This window comes from Rhinopithecus roxellana, chromosome 1 (assembly GCF_007565055.1).
Source record: "Rhinopithecus roxellana isolate Shanxi Qingling chromosome 1, ASM756505v1, whole genome shotgun sequence".
NCBI classification, from domain to species: domain Eukaryota; kingdom Metazoa; phylum Chordata; class Mammalia; order Primates; family Cercopithecidae; genus Rhinopithecus; species Rhinopithecus roxellana.
The window spans coordinates 53,741,693-53,766,187 of record NC_044549.1 but is presented as its reverse complement, the minus strand read 5'-3'; the positions used below and the strand labels follow the sequence as shown (position 1 = coordinate 53,766,187).

The following is a 24,495-nucleotide window of genomic DNA, read 5'->3' as shown; positions in this document are numbered from 1 at the left end:
GCGACACTGCGTGCGCGCACACGCAGAGAGGCGGTGACGCACTTTACGGCGGCAGCGTAAGTGCGTGACGCTCGTCAGTGGCTTCACTTCACACGTGGCGCTAGCGGAGGCAGGCTGTTGTGCTCGTGCGGCTTTCTACAGCCAAGATGAAGCGGCCTAGTAAGTGGGGTCGGGAAGCGGGCGTGGAGGGACCCATGTCTGGAAGTTGCTGCAGCCACCACGACGCTCTTTTACCGCTACGGCTTTGTCTCTGCTGGTATGGGGGTGAGAGCCTACGTGTAGGCCTTGGCCCTATTTCCTCGTAGGACCGAGAGTTGGAAATCCCTACGGCGATCATGTTAACCGCGCGGGCTCATTCTGTGTAACGAAACCGGGCAGAGGGTGGGGAAGACTAGGCCAGATTTTCGTAAGGATCTGAGCCATTTTTCAGGCCCAATATCTTCCTTTCCGTGGCCACGTGCAGGCTGGCCCACGTGAGAGCTGAGACTCGCCTCCCAGACTCAGTGTTCCTCTCCTGCCTTATGATTCGTGCTGTTTGACACAAAGTGGCTGTCGTTTTGGGTCTCATAAACGCTCATACACGCTGCTGTGTATGATCCCATTCTGATACTGTAAAAGTAGGTGCAGGGAACTTGTACTCCATTCTGGATCTACTGAATCTAATTCTCTGGAATTTGAAAGTGGCATGTATGTTTGCATTAGGCATTTCGCATTAGTCTTAACGTTAGGTTTGGCAGCCAATAACACGAGAAAAGGATGTAACTCCATAGTGCGTTAACCCAGAACTAATCATTTGCGTTAACAGATTTGTCATGTTTCTTTGTAGAGTTAAAGAAAGCAAGTAAACGCATGACCTGCCATAAGCGGTATAAAATCCAAAAAAAGGTAAGTGTAGTGCTTGAGAGAGCTATACCAAACACACTGCTAAACTGATTTTGCCCTATTCCTTTGCAGGAAAGTCTGGGTTAATGTGATTTGGTTTCGGGAAATGGCATTGGATAGACTGACCATGGGCACAGACTCTTAGGCATCAGGAGTGCAGCTGTAAGAAAGTGCAATGATTTGGTGATAAGTCTCTAAATTTGTTCAACATGTTAATCTCTGCATAGAGAGCCTTCTGGTTACATTTTCTTACTGTTTTATACTTACCTATGCGTTACTTTGTAAGATTCCAACTAAAGCTCCATTTTCCTATTACATTTTATAGGCATAACTAAATTGCAGCCAGATTGGTTTCTCACTTGAATTCTGCTTAAGTATAAAGATATTTTTGTAAGCAGACAAAATCTATTTTAATAGGTTCGAGAACATCATCGAAAATTAAGGAAGGAGGCTAAAAAGCGGGGTCACAAGAAGCCTAGGAAAGACCCAGGAGTTCCAAACAGTGCTCCCTTTAAGGAGGCTCTTCTTAGGGAAGCTGAGCTAAGGAAACAGAGGGTAAGTTATGTTAGCCAGAATTTTCAATGAGTGGTGTAGTGTGTTATGTGTGATACTTTTCGGAGTAAGGTAACAACACTAGTTACTGGTTCACCTATTTCCCTTACGGCTCTGACACAGCTTGAAGAACTAAAACAGCAGCAGAAACTTGACAGGCAGAAGGAACTGGAAAAGAAAAGAAAATTTGAAACTAATCCTGATATTAAGCCATCAAATGTGGAACCTATGGAAAAGGTATGATTAGGTCTCTTTATGAATGAGAGATCAGGGGTTTTGATTTTGTTTTTGTTTCTTGGGCCTGAGTGCAGTGGCACAATCACAGCTCACTGCAACCTCGACCACCCAGGCTCAAGCAGTCTTACCACCTCAGTCTCTTAAGTAGCTGGGACTACAGAAGCACACCATCATGCCTGGCTAATTTTTTTTAGTAGACATGGGCTTTCACTATATTGCCAAGGCTGGTCTCAAACTCTTGGACTCAAGTGATCCACCCCGCTCAGCCTCCCAGTTTCTGGTATTACAGGTGTGGGCTGTTGCACCTGGCTGAGATGAGTTCTGGTGCAAAAATAAAAGCACATCTACAGGCTGCTGAGATTCTTGGGAGGAAGACAACTGAGTTCAGACTCCATCTTACCTATTTAACAACTGCAAGTGCTGCTACTCAGCTGTGGAAAATGGAGATAGAGGTTACAACTGCTCTACTTCTAATTTTGTGTCCTTTCCCCCTTTATCCTCTAGGCGTTTGGGCTTTGCAAAACTGAGAACAAAGCCAAGTCAGGCAAACAGAATTCAAAGAAGCTGTACTGCCAAGAACTTAAAAAGGTATCTTAGCCTAGGTCAGTGTCTGACAGTGGTAATGAGGTTTAAAAGACTCAAGTCATTTTTTTTTTAACCTTTTAAGATCAAGGGTACATGTGCAGGTTTGTTATATGGGTAAACTTGTGTCGTGGGGGTTTGTTGTACATATTATTTCATCACCCAGGCATTAAGCCTAGTACCGATTAGTTATCTTTCCTGATCCTCTCCCTCCTCCCACCTTCCACCAACAAATCATTTCGTGACTCGACTCTAGCTTATGCTGTTTAATGCCTTTCCTGCTATGTTTACCTGACAGAAATAGTTTCTTTGGTTCTAAATATTTGCACAAAACTGGTTCTGCCTGTAAGCATGACTTACAACATTTTTAAAAAAATGTTGACATAGTGTTGAGACTGAGAAAAGTACATTGGAGTAAGCAGTGTCAGGCTAAGGGTCTCTAAAGTACTCTGTTGAAACCTAAGTGAAAGAGGACAAGAGGGTATTGTCTCCTTGGTGTAGTTGCTCTCCAGCACTCCCATCCCCAACATACATTTTCCCAAGCTCACTCCCCCGTGGATAGAACCTGACTGCCCTTCAGCAGCTTTTGGCAAGGCCAGAGGGACCTACCAAACTACATAATTTACTATGGGAGGATTCAGACAGGGATATTTTCATTTTTGAAATCCATCTTAATCAGAGGCCTATGTTTTACTCTCCTGTGTGAGAAATGATGAGGGTCAACATTCTTCATAACCAAAGTGAAGACATGAGATCCAACTCTGAGCTCACCCTCTTGCCAAATGGATAATGTCAGTACTCTCTTGTTGAAGGTATTACCAGAGCAAGGGATGTCCTTCTGGTCATTTTTTACTTAATAGGTGATTGAAGCCTCCGATGTTGTCCTAGAGGTGTTGGATGCCAGAGATCCTCTTGGTTGCAGATGTCCTCAGGTAGAAGAGGCCATTGTCCAGAGTGGACAGAAAAAGCTGGTACTTATATTAAATAAATCAGGTGAGTAAAGAGGGTACCCTTTGTCTTCCATGTACATTGGTGAGGTATGAGGATACAGTGTAATAGTCACTGAAGACTGATTAGATCCAACTCTGACCTCAGCACAGCCAGAGTATGTGCACTTTGCCAGAGACAGTGCTAGTCAGTGGGGAGGAGGTGATTTTTACAACTGACTCAACGGGTTTCTACTGTTCTTTTGCCATTCAGTATTTACTGTCTTTTAAATAAGAGTGTAAGCTGCTATACCCAGTTAAGTGTAGTATATTTCATCTAGGAAGTGATGACAGTGTGACAAATTCCCCACACCTACACAATGTCGGGTATTAGTTCAAGAGTGAAATAAATTGGAACGTATGTGACAAAATATTTAAATGAAATGCATAATTATGCATCTGAGTTTCAGCAGCAGGAACAAGAAAACCCAGAACAGAGAATTACAAAGCAGAAAATGGGAATGAAATCTAAAATTATTTTTGGGGTTAAGAAACAATTGGCTGCTTGGAAGGCTGAAGCAGGTGGATCACTTGAGGCCAGGAGTTCGAGAAAAGCCTGGCCAACATGGCGAAACCCCATCTCTACTAAAATACAAATATTAGCCGGGCATGGTGGTGGGCACTTGTAGTCCCAGCCACTTGGGAGGCTGAGGCAGGAGAATTGCTTGAACCCAGGAGGCGGAGGTTGCAGTGAGCCAATACCATGCCACTGCACTCCAGCCTGGGCAACAGAGCAAGATTCCGTCTCAAAAAAAAATGAATGAATAAAAGAAACAATTGGCTGCTAGCTAAAGGTAAATTCTGGAAACATAGCTCTAGGGTTAGTAGGTTTGTAATCCAGACGTTGAGTCTGTCCTGAAATTTTTGAGTGAGCAATACAAAGGGAATTGAAATAGAGAAGTGTATATGCTGAGCTCTGTTAAGGTAAGGGCAGCATGGTAGGGGAGCTTACCCTGCTCTGATTTTCTCATTAAATCCTTTTGAAAAGACTGGGAAAATGTAAACCAGAGTAAAATCTATAGTTGCCAGATTTTGAAATGCATCTCAACAAAATAGCAAAATTGGAGCAAATGTCTTCTTTTTTTTTGTTGAGACGTAGTCTCACTCTGTCGCCCAGGCTGGAGTGCAATGGCATGATCTCGGCTCACTGCAAGCTCCGCCTCTTGGGTTCACGCCATTCTCCTGCCTCATCCTCCCTAGTAGCTGGGACTACAGGCGCCCACCACCACGCCCGGCTAATTTTTTTGTATATTTTTAGTAGAGACAGGGTTTCACCGTGTTAGCCAGGATGGTCTTATCTCCTGACCTCGTGATCCGCCCGTCTCGGCCTCCCAAAGTGCTGGGATTACAGGCATGAGTCACCGCGCCTGGCCGCAAATGTCTTGTTTCTAATTCCTATCAGATCTGGTACCAAAGGAGAATTTGGAGAGCTGGCTAAATTATTTGAAGAAAGAATTGCCAACAGTGGTGTTCAGAGCCTCAACAAAACCAAAGGATAAAGGGAAGATAACCAAGGTATCCTTTATTAGTGGTAAGATATGTGGTTCTCTCAGATTTTGGTTGAAATATGATGAGTGTACAAAATCTTGATTTAAATAAATGAAAAATTACAAGATCCAACTCTGATTTCAGCCAGAGATAATCTGAAAGGCAGTGTAGTTAGTTTAAGAGCTGGGCTCTGGAGCCTGATTGCTTGGGGTTTGTTGAAATAATTTTTCAGGTAAGTTGCCAGAATAATTCAACTATTTGGAATTTTAGCATGTGAAGGCAAAGAAGAATGCTGCTCCATTCAGAAGTGAAGTCTGCTTTGGGAAAGAAGGTCTTTGGAAACTTCTTGGAGGTTTTCAGGAGACTTGCGGCAAAGCCATTCGGGTTGGAGTAATTGGTGAGTTTCAGTTCATTACTTTTTACTTTTTAATTGTTGAAATAGTTAAGAAGTTTAGCCAGCTCTCTAAGTGCCCAAGCAGCAGTGTATGGAGTTGTTGTCAAGTAAAAGGCTCACTCAAATAGTAGCTTCTTGCCTATACCTTACTAAAAGCACATAACCACACACAATTTAAAGAAAAAAACTTAACGCAACTGTTGGCCGGGCACGGTGGCTCACACCTGTAATCCCAGCACTTTGGGAGACCAAAGCGGGTGGGTGACGAGGTCAGGAGATTGAGACCATCCTGGCTTACACGGTGAAACCCCGTCTACTAAAAGTACAAAAAGTTAGCCGGGCATGGTGGCGGTCGCCTGTCGTCTCAGCTACTAGGGAGGCTGAGGCAGGAGAATGGCCCGGGAGGCGGAGCTTGCAGTGAGCCCAGATGGCGCCACTGCACTCCAGCCTGGGTGACAGAGCGAGACTCATCTCAAGAGAAAGGAGAAAAAGAAAACTTACACAACTGCTCCAGATTCAGTTTTTTTGTTGGAACTGATTACTGTAGGAAGCTGGTTTCTAAAAGCTCTTGGTTTGTTTGAATTTACAGTATTTTCCTGCCTTTTCATTACTTGTGCAAAAAATGAAACTAAAATTGGCCTTAGTATTGAAGTGAAGACAGAGATCCAACTCTGATCTTGCCCTAAACATCAGGGAAATGGAAAATTAGGCAGTGAAAATTTCATGAATGCCAACATATAATGCTTTTTATATCTGTATTTCCCATTTATTTGTAGGTTTCCCAAATGTGGGGAAAAGCAGCATTATCAATAGCTTAAAACAAGAACAGATGTGTAATGTTGGTGTATCCATGGGGCTTACAAGGTAAATGGAGGTGTCCATAATTGTAATATTACTAGTGAGACACTGTTTTATTTTGGTTATCTCAAGGAAGGTGATTTTCTTTTCTTTTTTTTTTTTTTTTTTTTTTGAGACAGTTTCGCTCTTGTTGTCCAGGCTGGAATGCAATGGTGCAGTCTCGGCTCACTGCAACCTCCACCTCTCAGGTTCAAGCGATTTTCCTGCCTCAGCCTCCTGAGCGGCTGGGATTACAGGCATGTGCCCCCACACCTGGCTAATTTTGTATTTTTAGTAGAGACGGGTTTCTCCGTGTTGGTTAGGCTGGTCTTGAACTCCTGACCTCAGCTGATCTGCCCGCCTTGGCCTCCCAAAGTGCTGGGATTACAGGTCAAGCCACCGTGCCTGGACTAATTTTTTTTAAAGCTTTTGGTGAAGAGATTTAAGCCAGTGCTAGGCTTGGGGAAAAACTGATTGGAGTGGGACAGCTGCCCACAATTTAGTTTGAAAGACAAGTTAAGCAAATAGAGAGGAAAGCTCCCTCAGAGGAAGTGATGTTTGAACCTGGCCTTGAGAAATTAATAAAAATTTGCCAGCTAGAAGGCTGCCACCACACCTAGCTAGTTTTTGTATTTTTAGTAGAGATGGGGTTTCACCGTGTTGCCCAGGCTAGTCTCAAACTCCTGGCCTTAAGTGATCCACTCACCTAGGCCTCATAAAGTGTTGGGATTACACTTGTATTGGGTGGCATGAGCCACTGTGCCCTAAATCTTTTTTTTTTTTTTTTTTGAGACGGAGTCTCGCTCTGTCACCCAGGCTGGAGTGCAGTGGCCAGATCTCAGCTCACTGCAAGCTCCGCCTCCCAGGTTCACACCATTCTCCTGCCTCAGCCTCCCGAGTAGCTGGGACTACAGGCGCCGCCACCTCGCCCGGCTAGTTTTTTGTATTTTTAGTAGAGATGGGGTTTCACCGTGTTAGCCAGGATGGTCTCGATCTCCTGACCTCGTGATCCGCCCGTCTCGGCCTCCCAAAGTGCTGGGATTACAGGCTTGAGCCACCGGGCCCGGCCAGACAGGGCTTTCACCATGTTGGCCAGGCTGGTCTCGAACTCCTGACCTCAGGTGATCCACCTGCCTCAGCCTCCCAGATTACAGGCGTGAGCCACTGCACCCGGCCAGAAGGTGGCGTATTTATAGCAAAGGAAATAGCATGTGTTTTGGTTGATGTAAATATATAAGCTGTAACACGCAGTGTTTCTCTTCAGAATAGTTGGGTATGCTGTTACAGTTTTAGATAAATGTGAAGCAAATGATGATAAACTGGATCTGACTGACTGTGCTGAGTCTGTTCAATCCAACCCTGAGCTTCATGTTCTCTTACCTTCCAAATAAACCAATGCCCCCATCAATTCCATCTCTCTTCTTTCAGGAGCATGCAAGTTGTCCCCTTGGACAAACAGATCACAATCATAGATAGTCCAAGCTTCATCGTATCTCCACTTAATTCCTCCTCTGCACTTGCTCTGCGAAGTCCAGCAAGTATTGAAGTAGTAAAACCGATGGAGGCTGCCAGTGCCATCCTTGCCCAGGCTGATGCTCGACAGGTAAAAACGCCTTCTCATGAGCTCCTTGGAGCCATTTTCTTTCATCATAAGCATTTTCAGTAGAAGAATTTTGGAAGTTTTTTAAAGTTCTGACATGTCAGATGAAGTTCTTTTTTTGTTTGTTTGTTTTTTAAGGTAGTACTGAAATATACTGTCCCAGGCTACAGGAATTCTCTGGAATTTTTTACTATGCTTGCTCAGAGAAGAGGTATGCACCAGAAAGGTGGAATCCCAAATGTTGAAGGTGCTGCCAAACTGCTGTGGTCTGAGTGGACAGGGTAAGCTTTCTTTTCTGTTGGCATTTTGGTGACCACTAGAATAAACCTCCTTTTGACACATCTTATTTTTAATATCAGTGCCTCATTAGCTTACTATTGCTGTACCCCTACATCTTGGACTCCTCCTCCATATTTTAATGAGAGTACTGTGGTAGACATGAAAAGGGACTTCAATCTGGAAGAACTGGAAAAGAACAATGCACAGAGCATAAAAGGTGAGAACTGTGTGTCACTGCTGTCTTCATCAGTTGACAGGCCAATAGAGGTCTTACCTGTTTACATGGGCTTTGTTTCTTCCCTAGCCATCAAGGGTCCTCATTTGGCCAATAGCATCCTTTTCCAGTCTTCCGGTCTGACAAATGGAATAATAGAAGAAAAGGACATACATGAAGAATTGCCAAAACGGAAAGAAAGGAAGCAGGAGGAGGAGGAGGATGACAAAGACAGTGACCAGGAAATTATTGATGAAGAAGTTGATGTAAGTGTGTCCTCCATGAGTTGTTTAAAACTGAAGTGAGTTTTCTAGCATTATAATACATAATGAGAAAGAACTGAAGATAGGAAATATTTGAGGCTTGTGATCCGTTAGCCTTAATTTTGCACATCCCGTTATATGTACCTCCAAAGAGTTAATTTTTTCAGGTACATAACTACTTGGATTAAATAAGCAAGACAAGGGCTACTAATCCAGCACCATTTTTCTTTGTCACACAGGAAAAGAGCTCAGGCATGTTCGCTGCAGAAGAGACAGGGGAGGCACTGTCTGAGGAGTCTACAGCAGGTGAGGCAGGCAAAAGGGGTTCTTCTAACAAAGCAGCATGGTGTAGAATCACTTTGACTTTTTGAAAATCTTTTTATTTTCCTGCAATATAGGTGAACAGTCTACAAGGTCTTTTATCTTGGATAAAATGATTGAAGAGGATGATGCTTATGACTTCAGTACAGATTATGTGTAACAGAACCATGTCTTTTTTTATGAGTTTTTTTATATTCTAAGCAGACTGCTAAACTTCTATGTATAATATATGTAAGTTATGGTATGCATGAGCTGTGTAAATTTTGTGAATATGTATTGTATTAAAACCAGGCAATTTGGAATCCCTAAATTCTTTAAAAAGACAATTCATCTCATTGTGAGTGGAAGTAGTTATCTGGAATAAAAAAATACGATACCTATTGAAAAATGTTAAGTTTTATTTACAGATCAGGCCACAGGTTACAAAATTAAAGCCAACAGCAGTTTTGAATTATCCGTACCAGCTAGCTGAACTAGCTGTATCAGTTCTTTCCAGTCATTCAGTCATTCAGCATTGTAGTAAGAAAACACTTGGTAAGGCAGATGGAGACATATTTATAGTCTATAGTCTGTCTGGGAAGCTGACTTCCAGACAGGGCAGTTTGTCATCTTTACCCGGCTGACACATCTTTTTCCATGGCTTGCTACGATAGGCATTGAAGCCTCGCAACTGTTACTTTGCATACATGCCATCTTCCAGGACTTCCTGAGAAATGCTTATAGTTTAAATTCTGTTTCACTTTATGTTTGAGATCTCGGTGTATCTTCGGATTAGGTTGAATTTGCCTGTTGGGTCTGGAATATACCATTTTTCCCAAACATCAGTATATGAAGCGGTCCTTCCCCATGGCTTAAAATGTCCATTCCAATGGAGTAATTTAGCAGCCTTTACAAACTGAGGTGAATATCGTTTTCCAGCACTGGAACCTTATATTTGAGACAAAAATAGGCACATCATTGTGCCATGTGAAATTGTGCAGAAAACTTAAGGGAAACAAAGAATATACCCTATCCCTGAGGATAGTTCTTTAGGTACCAATTCTTTACTAGCTTATGCCACTGGTTAATTCTACTTACCAAGGTGGCGGACATTCCACATAGGATCGATGGTAGAGTGCTGTTGATAAAATACGATAAGCAGAGGAGGTGTTGTGATGCTACCAGCCAGGGTTCTGCTATACAATCCCTCTCTTGGTGGAACAGAAAACAAATGTTAGTGAAAAGTGCTAACTCCTGTTAGTCACAACTCCCGGAATTGAAATACAACAGTTTTTCACAGCTCGGCCAGTTACATACTTACTCTACATTGAGTTTCATCCATTTTTCCAGTTGGTTAGTTATATTCTGTCGTTTCCATTCTGTCAGGTTTGCAACAAAAACTCCAGGATTAAATGAGCAAGTGCTGGCTTTCATGGAAAGCTTACGAATTCTTTCCTTTTTATAGTCAAGATAGCCAATGTAATTGTACTAAAAACACAGATAGGATATATGTATTCACTGCTTCAAACAGAATAGATACAAATTTTATAGCCAGTAGAGAAAACAGCTGTTAAACTATGACTTCTTCAGATTAGATAATAGATACTTGAAATTCCAAGTTAGAATAGGAACCTAGATGTTGACATATTAAACCAGATGTTCAAGAAGAACAATTAGGCTGTCAAGTCCATGAAGAAGTCTACAGAAAAGCAGGATTGAGTTTTGTGATGAAATGATTGGGGAGTGAGTGTAAATTGCAGCAAAAGAGTTCCCTGAATTTGCAACCTCTTCCCAATAAACGATATTGTAGGAAGAGGGATGTGTGGTAAGCAATTTACCTGGTTTCCTGCTCCACGGATGACAACTTTAGTAGAGGCTGAGTCACAATCTTCTGAAAATGCAGCTGCATGTCCTGACTTCAGTGGTGTGTTGTAAAGGGCAAGAATATCACCTGAAATAGACAAGATGTTAAGATTTGTATTTCAGTTGCCTTGAGAGTTCCCTGTTATTCCCACTTCTCCCTATGGTGACCTTTTATAGAAGACTGTAAATAAAACAACCACTATAGCCCACTGTAACCCATTGTTTTATTTAGCAATTGTACTCAATCTGGGTGGAGAACAGCACTCATGGTAACATTTTTGATACCTTGCACAATTACATCATCATCCATGTATATGGCCTTCTTTGCGCTGGGAACCAGAATTGGCAAGTAGAACCTTGCAAAGGTTAACTGGAAAAGGAAATAATAATTGGCATAGGATACTGCACTGGCTGTGCTTTTATTTACATAGAAACTCCTAGGATGCTTTCAGTACACATTCAGGAGAAGAAAGGACTCTTAGAACCACCCAGGCTTGGTCCCCAGGAAACTACCTGCACTATATCCACAGATACCCAGGTATTCCATTATTTCCTAATACTGCCAAGTACAAAGAAGGATGCATGGAACTCACAGGTTTCATGGATTCCCCCTGGTCAGGATCCTCCTTTACTTTCCCTTCCAAAAGTTTAGGGTCAAAATTGACAATTTTGTATCTGATACTTTTCAGGGAATCACTGTTGAGCCAGGACCTGATGAAGATAAAACACTAAATTTTAGTTTCAAATAATGTCTCCAAACCAATGAGGGAATAATGCAAAAGAAACCCTATGGACCAAATAGGTGTTTACAAGCTCCTTTTATCTCTGAGCTTTGGTTTCCTCGTCTGAAGTGATGGTTATTCCCACCAAAGTCCCTCCCTGAACCAAGGTTACATAGTAATTATAACACTAAAACTACTCTAGAAAAATACAATACAGAATTAAGAACATTTCATCACCACCTAGACCATCCAACTCTTAACCCAATAAATACACTGGTGAAGAAAAGGAGTCAAAGTGACGGTAGCGAAAGCTAATTACCAACAGAGTAATCTCTTATCTACAGACTGACTTCTTAATTCACTGAGTAATTCCACCACTCAAGTCTAAGGCACTACCTGTAAGAAAAAAGTGTTTGCTAAAGGAGTACTGCACATTTTTTCTAGGTCAGTTTCAAATCAGCGTTTTGTGGATACTTAGTGTTATTTCTGTAGTCTATTTTTATACAGCTTCTGTTTCTGTATTTTAAATGGTTCAGAATTTACAGCTTCAAAAACTAAATATGAACCATGGAGAAGGCCATAAGGACGAAAATGTTTTAGAAATTTGACAACTAGTTAATTTGTTAGACCAACAAATTTGGAGTAAGTTTTGTAAGTCTTAGTTCATTTTCAAAACGGATTGGACTATCCAAGTTTCCCTAGATCACTCTGGGGAAAGTCAGGATTTGGATCAGGACCTGTGATCAGCCTGTGATCAGCTTCACAACACTACCTTGCCTTTGTTGCTAAGTCCCTTCCCACTCTAGACCAGAGCTGCTCAGAACATGTCCATGAAATAAGGAACCTGTAACTTACAAATCAACATTTACTGATCCCTTCACTGAGAAAGTAGTATTACCAAAACAACGTCAGGTGGGGTTAACAGTGCAGAGTGACAGTTGACTGACTTTCTGGCATGAGCTCCTTGTATCACTTCTATTATAGGGATAAGCTCATAATACAATCCTAAAAAAATATGTCAGTTGTACAGTTTATCGGTGGCACAATTTCAATTGTAAAAACAACATACAAACCACAGAAAAACAGTTCCTGGATTAGCAGCTGGCCTGCTCTAGATCATTGTCTAGAAGCAGAATCACATAAGCAGAGCTCACCGGAGATGGTCTGCTGTATTGTTGAGAGTAACAATGTAGAAAATCACATTGGAGCGAGTGTTGTGCTGAATGCTGTTTATGGCTGCGATGGCCCCCCCAAGCCTGTCTTCAGATGCAGCGATGACCACAGGAATCTCCTCTTGTCTCCCATCTACTGCATGTCGGAGAGCATTTGGAACAAAGTCTATAGGTTGAGGCCCCACAATTCCTGAATCTGAAAACACAAGGAAGGCACTGTGATACAATCTCATGGGCTTTTGAGTCCAAGACACGGAAAAAGGGAAGGTAAGGATTATGGTTCTGATTTACCTCATTCTCCCCCATTAAACTGAAGCATATAGCCCTGAAACTTTCCCTGTATGTAAACAAGCTTTTGGAAAAGTGGAGAAAGCATTTTTTAAAATAGGCTGACAGCACTTCGATACACTACTGGTAGGAAAATAACAGAACCTGTTAGAATATATTGTGGCAATTTGTATCAAGAGTTTCCTAAGGACAAAATCTGAAATATAATCAAAAGAAAGAATTTTATTTAAATTGTGAAAACGTAGCAGCAAACTAAATATTTTTTAAGTCACAAATCACAAGTAGGCATTAAACCAATTGAGTGAGTCACAATCAATTTATACAGAAAAAGTTTCTGGATTGCAATAGAAAACTGAAGTAGAGGCCGGGCGTGGTGAGTCACGTCTATAATCCCAGCACTTTGGGAGGCTGAGGCAGGTGGATCACTTGAGGTCAGGAGTTCAAGACCAGCCTGATCAACATGGTAAAACCCTGTCTCTACTAAAAATACAAAATGAGCCAGGTGTAATGGTGAATGCCTGTAATCCCAGCTACTTGGGAGACTGAGGCAGGAGAATCGCTTGAACTCGGGAGGTAGAGGTTGTCGTGAGCCAAGATCGTGCCATTGCACTCCAGCCTGGGAAGCAAGAAGAAAATTCCATCTTACAAAAAAAGAAAACTGAATTAGAATACCAAAGAAAATACAGTGTATCACACAAGGAAACTGCAAGTACTGTCCTATATACATTCTTGCCTTTTTTTTTTTTAATTAATTCCTCATTGAACCCTGGTATTTACTATGTGCCAGGCAGTATCTAGGCACTGGGGTTACAGCCATGAATAAAACATCCCTAACTTTCTGAGGATAGACAGCCAATAAGTAAATACATATGTATGTACATGTGCTACATGTAATGTATTTCCTATTGTAGGGCTGCCATCAAAAAGTGTTAAAACTGTTGTACCACAAGATGTTATCCTGTGGAAACAAATTAATAGACATTAAAATTATGTATGAAGAGTTTCTACCATCACAGTGACATGATATACAGAAAAACACATAATGTACAGTTTATATATAGTACAATCTCAACTGTACAGAAAAAAGATATGTAGGAAAAAACTGGAAGGTACTAAGCCAAAAATGTAATAAGTTAACTTTAGGCAATGAAATCATTCATTCAACCAATATTTATTGAACAGCTATAGGTATCAGCCACCATCCATAGGCACAGAAGATAAAACAGTACACAAATTGCCTTCATGGAGCTTGAATACTGTTGTCTCTTTTTTTTTTTTTTTTTTTTTTGAGACGAAGACTCATACTGTCACCAGGCTTGAGTGCAGTGGCGTGATCTTGGTTCACTGCTACCTCCGCCTCCTGGGTTCAAGCGATTCTCCTGCCTCAGCCTCCCGAGTAGCTGGACCTACAGATGCATACCACCAGGCCCAGCAAATGTTTGTATTTTTAGTAGAGACACGGTTTCACCATGTTGGCCAGGCTGGTCTTATACTCCTGACCTCATGATCTGCCCACAGCCTCCCAAAGTGCTGAGACGGTCTCGATCTCTTGACCTTGTGAGGCGCCCACCTCGGCCTCCCAAAGTGTTGGGATTACAGGCGTGAGCCACTGCTCCTGGCCGCTGTTCTCTTTTTTATAAACTTTCCTACTAGGAACATGCATTACTTTATATGTATCATACATATATACACATGATAAAACATGCTATCAGAGCACTCTGTGAAAGTCAGGGGAAAGCTATTATAGTCTCTCACTCTGGTCAACTATGGTGGGTGGCAATCCAAAAATGATTTTTGACAAACACTCAAGCCTCAAACATTCCTTAATACCAAGGGAGAACAGTATGAACAACTAATTCAATATACTGTGCAATGCATTATACAACACAGTGATTTTTAAAAATCACTTGACAAAACTTTTATTGCTACAGTCCCACTGATGCAGCTGCACAGCTGAAGGAAAGTAACTAGACTGACACTCTAGTGACTAGAGCGGGCATCAAACACCAAGGACACTTGTCTACCCTCACTTTCTGAAGCCCTGTCCTGCTGACATGTGAACAGATGGCAGCCCTCAGAGGCTCTCCTAAGGCCTCTGATTTGGTGAAAAGGAATATTCTGTCAGATCAAACCCTTAACAAACAACTGCTAGTACTACCAGAAGAAGAACAACTTAGGATGTGCAACACAGAGAATACCAGGTCCTCAACAGATTCTAAGGCATTATTAGTAAATGTTCCCATACCTGTAACCTCATTCCTTAACAAACTGCTCAAGCCGAGGAAGTTATGGTGCAAAACCAGTAAGAAGAGAGCAACAGCCAGGACCAAGATGATGATGTTTACTGAAATAGATAGGGAAAACCTACGTTATACCTCTTTATCTTTCACCAGGTATAAAAACAAGTTAACTTGTAGAAAGAGCATACCTTTACGGAATGACATCTTTTTCTTCTGTCATATAAATAGTAGTTATTAACCCTACAAAACAAAACAAGCCCCCAAAGTCAGTAAGTGCATGAGAAGGGACATCAAAATGCCCTAACACTTTTTTTTTTTTTTAATTCAGGAAGAAACAGGAGGCATATATGGTATTCTGCAAGAAACTCATTTTGAATTAGCAGTTTCCAAGAACCTAATTTCGGATCTGAAATTTTTGTGGTAGTCATTAATAAAAAACTTAAAAATAAGTTGGAGAAATACATAACCTTAGCCTTGTATATTATACATCACAAGATGAAAAGCAAAAAAAATTTAAGAATTAAGTTTCAGCCAGGCACGGTGGCTCATGCCTGTAATCCCAGCACTTTGGGAGGCTGGTGGTGGGGGGTGGGATCACGAGGTCAGGAGTTCAAGACCAGCCTGGTCAAGATGGTGAAACCTTGTCTCTACTAAAAACTGCAAAAAAAAAATTAGCCGGGCACAGTGGCAGGGGCCTGTAATCCCAGCTGCTCAGGAGGCTGAGGCAGGAGAATCACTTGAACCTGGGCAAGAGAGGTTGCAGTGAGCCGAGATCGTGCCATTGCACTCCAGCCTGGGCAACAGAGTGAGACTCCGTCTTTAAAATAAAAAATAACATAACAGAATTAAGTTTCTACTTAAAATTCCTAAAGTAGACATGGATTCAGGTTGTCTATGACCAAGTAACCTGAGGTCTTAGCCTCATCCGTAAAAACATGCCTGTTCAGAGTTGTATCCCATTCACCTTTAACATGAGTGTCCTCAGAGAAAAGAATATCATCCAAATTCACTTGACAAACCCACAGCAGAGAAAAAGTTACAAAAATTCACAAAATCCAATCGATATCAAAAGTTTGGAGTGCATTTCTAGCCATCGTAACTAGCAAAAACAAAAAAAAGTTTATTTTAGTTTATTTTTTTAAACGGAGTCTCATTCTGTCCCCCAGGCTGGAGTGCAGTGGCACGATCTCAGCTCACTGCAACCTCTGCCTCCCGCATTCAAGTGAGTCTCCTGCCTCAGCCTTCCCAATAGCTGGGATTACAGGCATGCCCCACCACGCCCAGCTAATTTTTGTATTTTTAGTAGAGATGGGGTTTCACCATGTTGGCCAGACTGGTCTCGAACTCCTGACCTCGTGATCTGCCCACCTCAAGCCTCCCAAAGTGCTAAGATTACAGGCGTGAGCAACTGCGCCCCGCCAAAAAAACATTTAAGGTGCTATTCCCAAAAACCATCTCTGTTAGCTAGCTATTCATCTCTTAAGAAGGTGGTGTTTAATTGTCACACTGTCCTGGTTGGTCCTCCTCAGCTCATCTGACCTTGACCTTTTCAAAACAATTCAGTGGAAACAAGATAGTAGGTGGAACTAAATTTATTTAAAAAATAAATTCCTTCAACAAGCTCTGGGTAAAATGTTTCCTTATAGACATTTTACAACCAAGATATCGTGAACCTACCTTATACCCTTACTTCATTTTCACCCATAGTAGTACCGAACACTTACATAAGGCTATTAATTTTACAAACCACTTTCAAACATAGCATATTGCAAAGCAAGTTAGTTCATTTGTTTTTTTAGGCTCTCACCATGTTGCCCAGGCTGGCCTCTAACTCCTAGGCTCAAGCAAGCCTCCTGCCTCAGCCTCCCAAGTAGCAGGGACTACAGACAAAGTAAGTTTGAATTAACTTCATCCTAGGTAAATTGTGTGCATACCAGGCACTTAATTTCTAAAGCCTTTGTAAAGAAGAGAAATATATTGAAAAGCTGTTGAAAAAATTGGGGGCTGGGCACTGTGGCTCATGCCTATAATCCCAAAATGAAAACAACAAGGCCAAGGTGGGCTGATCACCTGGGCTCAGGAGTTCAAGACCAGCCTGGGCAACATTGTGAAAGCCCATCTCTAGAAAAATACAAAAATTAGCCAGGCATGGTGACATGCACCTGTAGTCCCAAGTATTTGGGAGGCTAAGGCAGGAGGATCACCTGAGCCAGGGAGGTCAAGACTACAGTAAGCCATATTCATGCCATTGCACTCCAGCCTGGGTGACAAAGCGATACCTTGTCTCAAAAAAATAAAAAATAAAAAACAATAAAAACTGGGGTCAGGCACTGTGGCTGATACCTATAATCCCAACTACTCAGGTGGTGGGGGCGGGACACTGCCTGAGCCCAGGAGTTCGACACCAGCCTGAGCAACACAGTATGACCACTCCCCCCGACCCCATATCTAAAAAAAATATCTTTTTAAAACTGCAATCACAGGCCAGATTACAAATTAGGGGGGAAATACACATCTTTCTTTCCTTCCTTTTTTTTTTTTTGAGACGGAGTCTCGTTCTGTCACCCAGGCTGCAGTGCAGTGGCGCCATCTGGGCTCACCGCAACCTCTGCCTCTCAGATTGAAGTGATTCTCGTGCCTCAACCCCCCAGGTAGCAGGGACTACAGGTGTGTGCCACCACGCCCAGCTAATTTTAATAGAGATAGGGTTTCACCATGTTGGCCAGGCTGGTCTCGAACTCCTGACCTCAGGTGATCCACCTGCCTCGGCCTTCCAAAGTGCTGGGATTACAGGCCTGAGCCACCAGGCCCAGCTCACATGCGTCTTTCCAAAGCAGTATATATGAAGTACAATGTATTGGTGAACTTCCTCTTACATATATCAGGGCGCCATGGCTCACGTTTGTAATCTCAGCACTTTGGGAGGCCGAGGCGGGTGGATCATGAGGTCAGGAGTTCGAGACCAGCCTGTCCAACATGGTGAAACCCTATCTCTACTAAAAATATAAAAAATTAGCCAGGCGTGCTGGCAGGTGCCTGCAACCCCAGCTATTCGGGAGGGTGAGGCAAGAGAATCCCTTGAACTTGGAAGGCGGAGGTTGCAGTGAGTCGAGATTGTGCCACTGCACTCCAGCCTGGGCAAAAGAGTAAGACTCTGTCTCAAAAAAAAAAAAAAAGAATATACATTGGTATATACCCTAAGTCGTATGTCTCTATCACATTATGGGCTGACCTTATCTACAGAAGCTGGGAGAGGGGAGCTGTTCGGACAAAGCCCCAACATCTGCCTGCGATGAGGCAACTTCCACCACCACTGAGAAAACAATCTTGCACTCAAATAAATCCCAGTTAATTAATGATACAAGAGATAATGTTTTTAGTTTCTTGACTTCCAGTTAACAGTTATGGGATCGAGAGGCATACGTGCGACAACCAGTTGGCTGGAAACAAGAAAAACACAATTCTATCAAGTATCTGACATACTTAAGTAGAGTGGCAAGGCAGAAACCAGTTGCTCCTAAAACTTCCACAGTTACCTACATGCAAAACGCCAGTTATCATGGAGTATGTCTAATCCATATTGTCTTTCCTGGGGCTATTTCTGGTAAGAGAGCTTTCCTGATCTGGTTAGAAGGAATTCTCAAAACAAAATTGCACATAGACCCTGGATCTGTAACTACATTTTCGTTAGAGTATACAATTGTGTACAATTTGATTAGCAACACAGTTGATCCTCAGTATCAGTCGGGGATTGGCTCCAGGACTCCCCATGTATACAAAAATTCACAGGTGGTCAAGTCCCTTATGTAAAACGGCATATTAGAGTCAGCCCTCTGTATCTGTAATTTCAATCCGTGGTTGGTTGAATCCAAGAATACAAAACCATGAATACAAAAAAATAAAAAGACCACACTGGCTAGGCGTGGTGGCTCATGCCTATAATCCCAGCACTTTGGAAGGCCGAGGTGGGTGGATCACTTGAGGTCAGGCGTTAGAGACGAGTCTGGCCAACACAGTGAAACCCCATCTCTACTAAAAACACAAAATTTAGCCGGGCTTGGTGGTGCATGCCTGTAATCTCAGCTACTCAGGAGGCTGAGGCAGGGCAATCACTTGAATCCAGGAGGCAGAGGTTGCAGTGAGCCACGATCGCACCACTGCACTCCAGCCTGGGTGACAGAGCGAGCCTTCATCTCAAGAAAAAAAAAAAAAAAAGACTACACAAAGATGTATCTATTTATACACACATCAGAAAGTCTGTTCAATCACACCAAGAAATACAGAGCATGGGAAGGAAACAGGAATGAACTCTTGCCCATCCCTCTTTCTGCCTTCTACACGTCCTGACTCCTTCCAAGGTCAGAAAAGTGTCAAAGGTGTCTGCATTTTACTGTTTGGTCTCTGCCACGTGCAAGGATGAAAGGGCACTGAGGATATACATACACTTTCTCCTACCCTTTCATCTGGCTGGCTCCCACTTGGCTTTCAGAAGTCAAGGTAGCCTCCTCCAAACTCCACGTTGAGCTGCACCTCCCCTGAGCTCCCACATCTGAGCCTCCCTCTCCCAGGGCTAATCCAGCTGTCACGTATTTCTGGCGTGATGTGGCTGTCTCCCTTGACACGCTCTGGGCTCTTCCAAGGCAACAGCCTGGTCTTGGTAACAACCGTGTCCTCGGTCCGCTGTCTGGCACAAACAAGGTGCCGTGAATATTTGCTGGTTGCATGAATGAGGACAGCAGTCCCACCCTGTCCCGGGAGTGCCTAGAATCTCACTATCTGTGGCTAACCCTGAGTACATAACCTGGGGGCCGGAGAGCCAGCCGGGACCCAGAAGCCCGGGTTCCTCAGAACGGTTTCTCTCCAAAACGTGGACATCCCACCTGGCTCAAGGTAACAGAGGAGGGTCTACGATTTAGAGATACACCAGCCTTGAAAGAGAGGCTGAGTGAACCTTTGGCTGGCCTCTATCGGGAGGGCCCAGCCTGCGTCTGTGAGGGTCAGTAAAGTCGGCCAGAATGTGAGAGGGCCGAGTTCGGGAGCCCCCAGATGAGGGACTCTCCACGCAGATGAGAGGGACAACCGAGGACCGGGGTCCCCTCTCCAAGGGAATTCTCTCTCTTGTGGATGCCGCCTAGGGTAGCCCCCCTAAATTCCAAGGGTCGGTAGGGCCCCCCTTACACTTTGAAGTGATCGGAAAGTGATGTGACGCTCCGGGGATCCCGCCAGGCTCAGAGATACCCCTGGTTAGGGCTCCGACAAGTCCTTCCCTTCAAAGGCTCGCCGCGGCCGCCCTTACTGCAGGCGATGGAGGAGATGGGGATGCAGCCCTGGCCCGCCCTGCCAGCTCAGCGCCCGCGCCGCAGGCCCCGGGGCCTAGCCCGTTGTCTGGCTGCCCGCGTCCCCTGCACGCTGGGCCGAGCCCACTTGCCCTCTAGCTCCGTGGCAGCCGCGCAGCCCCACAACTCCCAGCCAACCCGCAGCGGTAACCGCTAGAGCGTCGCGCCAAGCAGGCGCAGCGGGGCAGCCCTACCGCCGGGGTCCTCGCAGAGAAAATACCGTCGCCATGGAGACGCGGCGCGCGCTGGCGGCCATTGGGCCGCGCAGGCACTGTCAAGGACAGTTTTCGGGACGGGGCCCGCGGCTCCAAGCACCCAACAGCACTGACGGTGAACCCTTCACGGCCGCGCGATGCCTCGACGCGGCGGCCGCCGCCGCCACCACCTCAGCTGCCCTCGCGGGCAGCACGCCGCGGCAAAAGCGCACGTCGCCTAGCAATGGCGCGGGGCGGGGACATGGGCTGTATCGGCCCGTCGGAGACTTCCGCTTCCGGGGCCGCGGCCATCGCTCTCCTGGGCGTAGAAGGCCCGCCTGGCAACGCGCAGCGTGAGACCTTGGCCCTTACGGTCCATAAGTCTCGGTCGCCCTCGCCTCGCAGCCCGCCACCCGCGGTCGGCTGCCCGCCTCCTCAGCCAGCCATGCTGGAGCATCTGAGCTCGCTGCCCACGCAGATGGTGAGGGCGCAGCCCCGGGGACCTCCGCACGCAGCTCCTGTGCCTGGCAGCTTCGAAGCCCATGTCGGAGCACCGACCCAGTGCTGCGCTGTTCCGGGCCTTGATGGTTACCCTCCACCCTCTTTACCGAATTGCCTCCTGGGTCCCCTTCTCTTCTACTCCGCGAGAATGTGTCCATTCTCCGTGAGGGTGTTTCAGTTCCTCCCGGGAAGCCCAGAATTTAATTTCTTGCCCAGGTCCTTAGGTGAGCGGGAGACCCTGATATTGGGGTTACCCTGTGCCAAAGTTGTGAGGTCAGGGCAGAAATTGTTATCTCCTCGGCGGTGGATCCAATTCTTTTTTTCCTCTGCTTCACCCCAGGATTACAAGGGCCAGAAGCTAGCTGAACAGATGTTTCAGGGAATTATTCTTTTTTCTGCAGTAAGTATTGGTTTTACGTTTAATCTCCGCCCCCGCCTCTCTCCCAACCCTCAGTTTGAGTGTGTTTAATATACTTCATTTGTCTCTAGATAGTTGGATTTATCTACGGATACGTGGCTGAACAGTTCGGGTGGACTGTCTATATAGTTATGGCCGGATTTGGTTTTTCATGTTTGGTAAGAAATTTGTGGGTGTTAGTGGCAACTTGGGTTTTGTGAGTCGGGTTGGTTTGGTTAGACCTACTCAGTAGTGAGACCCAAAGCCAGTATTTCCCTCATCCTTCCAGACAGCGTTTCCCTTTGCTATCATTGGAAAAGTAGAATGCCAAAATAGTGTCAGATGGTGTGAACTATATAAAAGGACATAGCTTATTTCCTTTGGCAGCTACTCTAGGTAATAATCTTAAAGTCAAAGCCAGCAGGAGTTTTTCATGGTGCTCACATTGCCCCCTCACCTGTTATTTATTTATTTATTTTAAATTTTTTGAGACGGAGTTTCACTCTGTTGCCCAGGCTGCAGTGCACTGGGGCGATCTTGGCTCACTGCACCTTCTGCCTCCCGGGTTTAATGATTCTCCTGCCTCAGCCTCCAGAGTAGCTGGGACTACAGGTTCACATCACCACACCCAGCTAATTTTTGTATTTTCAGTAGAGACAGGGTTTCACTGTGTTGGCCAGGCTGGTCTCAAACAATCCGCCCACCTTGGCCTCCCAAAGTGCTTGGATTACAGGCGAGAGCCACCACGCCTGGCCCCTCACCTTTTAGGTCTTAAAGCCATTTGTGTAGGCAGTACGCCTGTTCCCATCATCTTACAGTGTTTTGCATGGATGATGGCACAGAGCCTTTATAGGAATATGGATTTTTTTGTTTTTTGTTCCCTCAGCATGGGAGTCGTTTGGGAACCTGGCATTATACATAATTTTTTAAACTTTTAATAGCTATAATTTATGCATTTCCTCTTTTCTGGCCCAGCTGACACTTCCTCCATGGCCCATTTATCGCCGGCATCCTCTCAAGTGGTTACCTGTTCAAGACTCAAGCACAGATGACAAGAAACCAGGGGAAAGAAAAATTAAGAGGCATGCTAAAAATAACTGAGGTTTTCATGATTCAGCACCTGCTTTTGTTTCCTGTGAGATGAGCTACATTGCTTTCATACCCCAGAAAAGAGCTAAAACCATCTAATGCTCTTATGGCACAGCTGTGTGTAGATTTAGTTCTCTTTATACTTCATTTCTAGCTCAGTTGGGTTTTGATTTATATAAGTAGTTTAGACCTTCTCTTCATAATCTGGCTGTGCAATGGGGAACAGAACACACAAGTATGCAGTTTCTTTCAGGTGTAAATAATGAAGAATAAATGCCTCATAAATGATAGTACAATGTAACTATCAAAGTTTTGTAATTCATTATGAGTTGTTAAGCCATTTTAATATTTGCAATTAAACCTCATAGTGCAAGTTCTTTGTCTAAAGGATCTTTTGTTCATTGTTCTGCAAGGAAGATAATTAGTAAAAGCCTAAGTTAGAAGTTCATGGTTCTGGCCAGGTGCAGTGGCTGTCACCTATAATCCCAGCACTTTGGGAGGCTAAGGCAGGAGGATGACTTGAGCCCAGGAGTTTGAGACATTTCATGGTATATAATTAATAGTTGTTACTCGAACATTAGTTCCATGAGAATAGGGACCTTGTTTTGCTCACTGCTGTCTGCCCAGTACATAGAAGAGTACACAATGCATTGTAAGCACGTAAGATTTATTGAATGAGAACTGCATTGTACAATATGGTGCCACTAGACACATGTCTATTTAATTAAAATTAAAATATAAAACTCTTATCAAAAACTAGCCATGATTCAAAGGCTCAATAGCTATGTGACTAGTGGCAACCATATAAAACATTTCCATCACAAAGTTCCATTTAGCAGATCTTACATAGACCCTTGAATAAAATTTAATAGACAAAGTGATTTTGTATTTAATGTCACCGTTACTGAATGCCTATAAGGCCATTCCAATAATGGATCATGTACTAAACAACAGGAAAAAAAAACTGCAAGAAGTAAAGGTTTTGCAGGTGATATTCAGTAACACTGCAGTATAGCCAGAGCAAGGACATAATAACTTCCTTTGCTTTATAAGTCTATGGAAATCAAAACTTCTAAAAGAGAAAACAAAAATCAGAATTATTGACACTTTAGGCCAGGCATGGTGCCTCACGCCTGTAATCCCAGCACTTTGGTAGGCCAAGGCAGGCAGATCACCTGAGGTCAGGAGTTCAAGACCAGCCTAGCCAACATGGTGAAACTCCATCTCTACTAAAAATAAAAAAAAATTAGCCAGGTGTGGTGGCATGTTCCTGTAATCCCAGCTACTCGGGAGGCTGAGGGAGGGGAACTTGAACCCAGGAGGCAGAGGCTGCAGTGAGCCAAGATCACACCACTGTACTCCAGCCTGGGCAACAATGAGACTCTGTGTCAAAAAAAAAAAATGATTATATTGGGAAGAAAATGTATAGTCTTAAATATGAGTTTTTAAATTAATTTAGGAAGATGAATTAAGCACTCAAGTAAAAAAGAACGATAAAAGTGGGAAGAAAACAGGATCAATGTTTAAGCAAAATAAAAATATACAACATGGGAATAAAGTATGGGGGAGGTCAGGTGTGGTTCATGCCTATAATCCCAGCACTTTTGGAGGCCGAGGCAGGAGGACTGCTTGAATGCAGTTTGAGACCAGCCTGGGCAACACAGGCTTCCTCTCCACAAAAAATTTTAAAAATTAGCCAGGTGTGGTGGTGCATGCCTGTGGTCCTAGCTACTTAAGGGGCTGAGGTGGGAGGATCACTGAAGCCCAGGAGGTCAAGGCTGCAGTGAGCTATGATCACCTCACTGCACTCCAGGCTGGGTGACAGAGCAAGACCCTGTCTCAAAAAAAAAAAAAAAAAAAAAAAAAAAAAAAAAAAAGGTGAGATTCCTTTAATTCTAATAAAATACCTGCTTTATACCAATACATTAGAAAAATTAAGTAAAATTGATGACTGTCCAGAAAGATGTGGATTTCCAAAACATGCAAGGAAAGGAATAGCTCAAGGATACCAAGTTTGCCAAAGATTTGTTCCCAACTGGGCACTGGGACTTGATGGTTTTGCAAGGTGAGTTCTAGCAA

General features: G+C 43.7%; 3 protein-coding genes and 3 non-coding genes across 11 annotated transcripts; 5 read left to right on the top strand and 1 right to left on the bottom strand.

Moving 5' to 3' along the window:
- Nucleotides 1–30: 30 nt before the first annotated feature.
- GNL3 (G protein nucleolar 3) lies at nucleotides 31–9,023 on the top strand. Of its 2 annotated transcripts, XM_010364990.2 has the most exons (15): nucleotides 31–159; nucleotides 827–885; nucleotides 1,300–1,437; nucleotides 1,558–1,671; nucleotides 2,176–2,259; nucleotides 3,114–3,246; nucleotides 4,642–4,754; nucleotides 4,998–5,124; nucleotides 5,898–5,985; nucleotides 7,387–7,561; nucleotides 7,697–7,839; nucleotides 7,918–8,054; nucleotides 8,142–8,317; nucleotides 8,554–8,620; nucleotides 8,713–9,023. In XM_010364990.2, the coding sequence occupies exons 1-15, from the start codon at nucleotides 147–149 to the stop codon at nucleotides 8,793–8,795; spliced, it is 1,650 nt and encodes a 549-aa protein (XP_010363292.1). In that variant the 5' UTR covers nucleotides 31–146; the 3' UTR covers nucleotides 8,796–9,023. The 2 variants fall into 2 exon arrangements, with proteins under 2 accessions (XP_010363292.1, XP_030786238.1); XM_030930378.1 differs by lacking the exon at nucleotides 31–159 and having other exon boundaries at nucleotides 843–1,044.
- LOC115892206 lies at nucleotides 3,288–3,355 on the top strand. Its single transcript, XR_004052090.1, has one exon. It is a non-coding gene; the product is annotated as a small nucleolar RNA SNORD19 (small nucleolar RNA).
- LOC115892224 lies at nucleotides 4,794–4,877 on the top strand. The gene has a single exon (XR_004052112.1). It is a non-coding gene; the product is annotated as a small nucleolar RNA SNORD19B (small nucleolar RNA).
- LOC115892211 lies at nucleotides 7,255–7,331 on the top strand. The gene has a single exon (XR_004052098.1). It is a non-coding gene; the product is annotated as a small nucleolar RNA SNORD69 (small nucleolar RNA).
- On the bottom strand, nucleotides 9,012–20,711 carry GLT8D1 (glycosyltransferase 8 domain containing 1). Of its 5 annotated transcripts, none has more exons than XM_010364992.2 (11): nucleotides 20,078–20,711; nucleotides 19,355–19,583; nucleotides 15,088–15,139; nucleotides 14,905–15,003; nucleotides 12,354–12,567; nucleotides 11,071–11,188; nucleotides 10,763–10,847; nucleotides 10,453–10,565; nucleotides 9,936–10,102; nucleotides 9,713–9,825; nucleotides 9,012–9,562 (listed from the first exon to the last, which is right to left on the bottom strand). In XM_010364992.2, exons 3-11 carry the CDS (start codon nucleotides 15,101–15,103, stop codon nucleotides 9,372–9,374), a joined length of 1,116 nt encoding a protein of 371 aa, XP_010363294.1. In that variant the 5' UTR covers nucleotides 15,104–15,139; nucleotides 19,355–19,583; nucleotides 20,078–20,711; the 3' UTR covers nucleotides 9,012–9,371. The 5 variants fall into 5 exon arrangements, with proteins under 5 accessions (XP_010363294.1, XP_010363295.1, XP_030786468.1 ...); XM_010364993.2 differs by having other exon boundaries at nucleotides 19,355–19,579; XM_030930608.1 differs by having other exon boundaries at nucleotides 19,343–19,583; nucleotides 20,078–20,459.
- SPCS1 (signal peptidase complex subunit 1) lies at nucleotides 20,610–22,789 on the top strand. Its single transcript, XM_010364996.2, has 4 exons — nucleotides 20,610–20,910; nucleotides 21,271–21,330; nucleotides 21,420–21,506; nucleotides 22,303–22,789. The coding sequence occupies exons 1-4, from the start codon at nucleotides 20,674–20,676 to the stop codon at nucleotides 22,426–22,428; spliced, it is 510 nt and encodes a 169-aa protein (XP_010363298.1). The 5' UTR covers nucleotides 20,610–20,673; the 3' UTR covers nucleotides 22,429–22,789.
- Nucleotides 22,790–24,495: the final 1,706 nt, after the last annotated feature.

Coding starts and splice junctions, on each gene's coding strand:
- GNL3 (XM_010364990.2), top strand. Junction 8,055..8,141: donor CAATGCACAGAGCATAAAAG/GTGAGAACTGTG, acceptor TTTCTTCCCTAG/CCATCAAGGGTCCTCATTTG. Junction 8,621..8,712: donor GTCTGAGGAGTCTACAGCAG/GTGAGGCAGGCA, acceptor CCTGCAATATAG/GTGAACAGTCTACAAGGTCT.
- SPCS1 (XM_010364996.2), top strand. CDS start 20,674: ATGGCGCGGGGCGGGGACATGGGCTGTATCGGCCCGTCGGAGACTTCC. Junction 20,911..21,270: donor GCTCGCTGCCCACGCAGATG/GTGAGGGCGCAG, acceptor GCTTCACCCCAG/GATTACAAGGGCCAGAAGCT. Junction 21,507..22,302: donor GATTTGGTTTTTCATGTTTG/GTAAGAAATTTG, acceptor TTTCTGGCCCAG/CTGACACTTCCTCCATGGCC.
- GLT8D1 (XM_010364992.2), bottom strand. Junction 11,189..12,353: donor AATACAGCAGACCATCTCCG/GTGAGCTCTGCT, acceptor TATCTTCATCAG/GTCCTGGCTCAACAGTGATT. Junction 10,103..10,452: donor TCCGTGGAGCAGGAAACCAG/GTAAATTGCTTA, acceptor CTGTGTTTTTAG/TACAATTACATTGGCTATCT.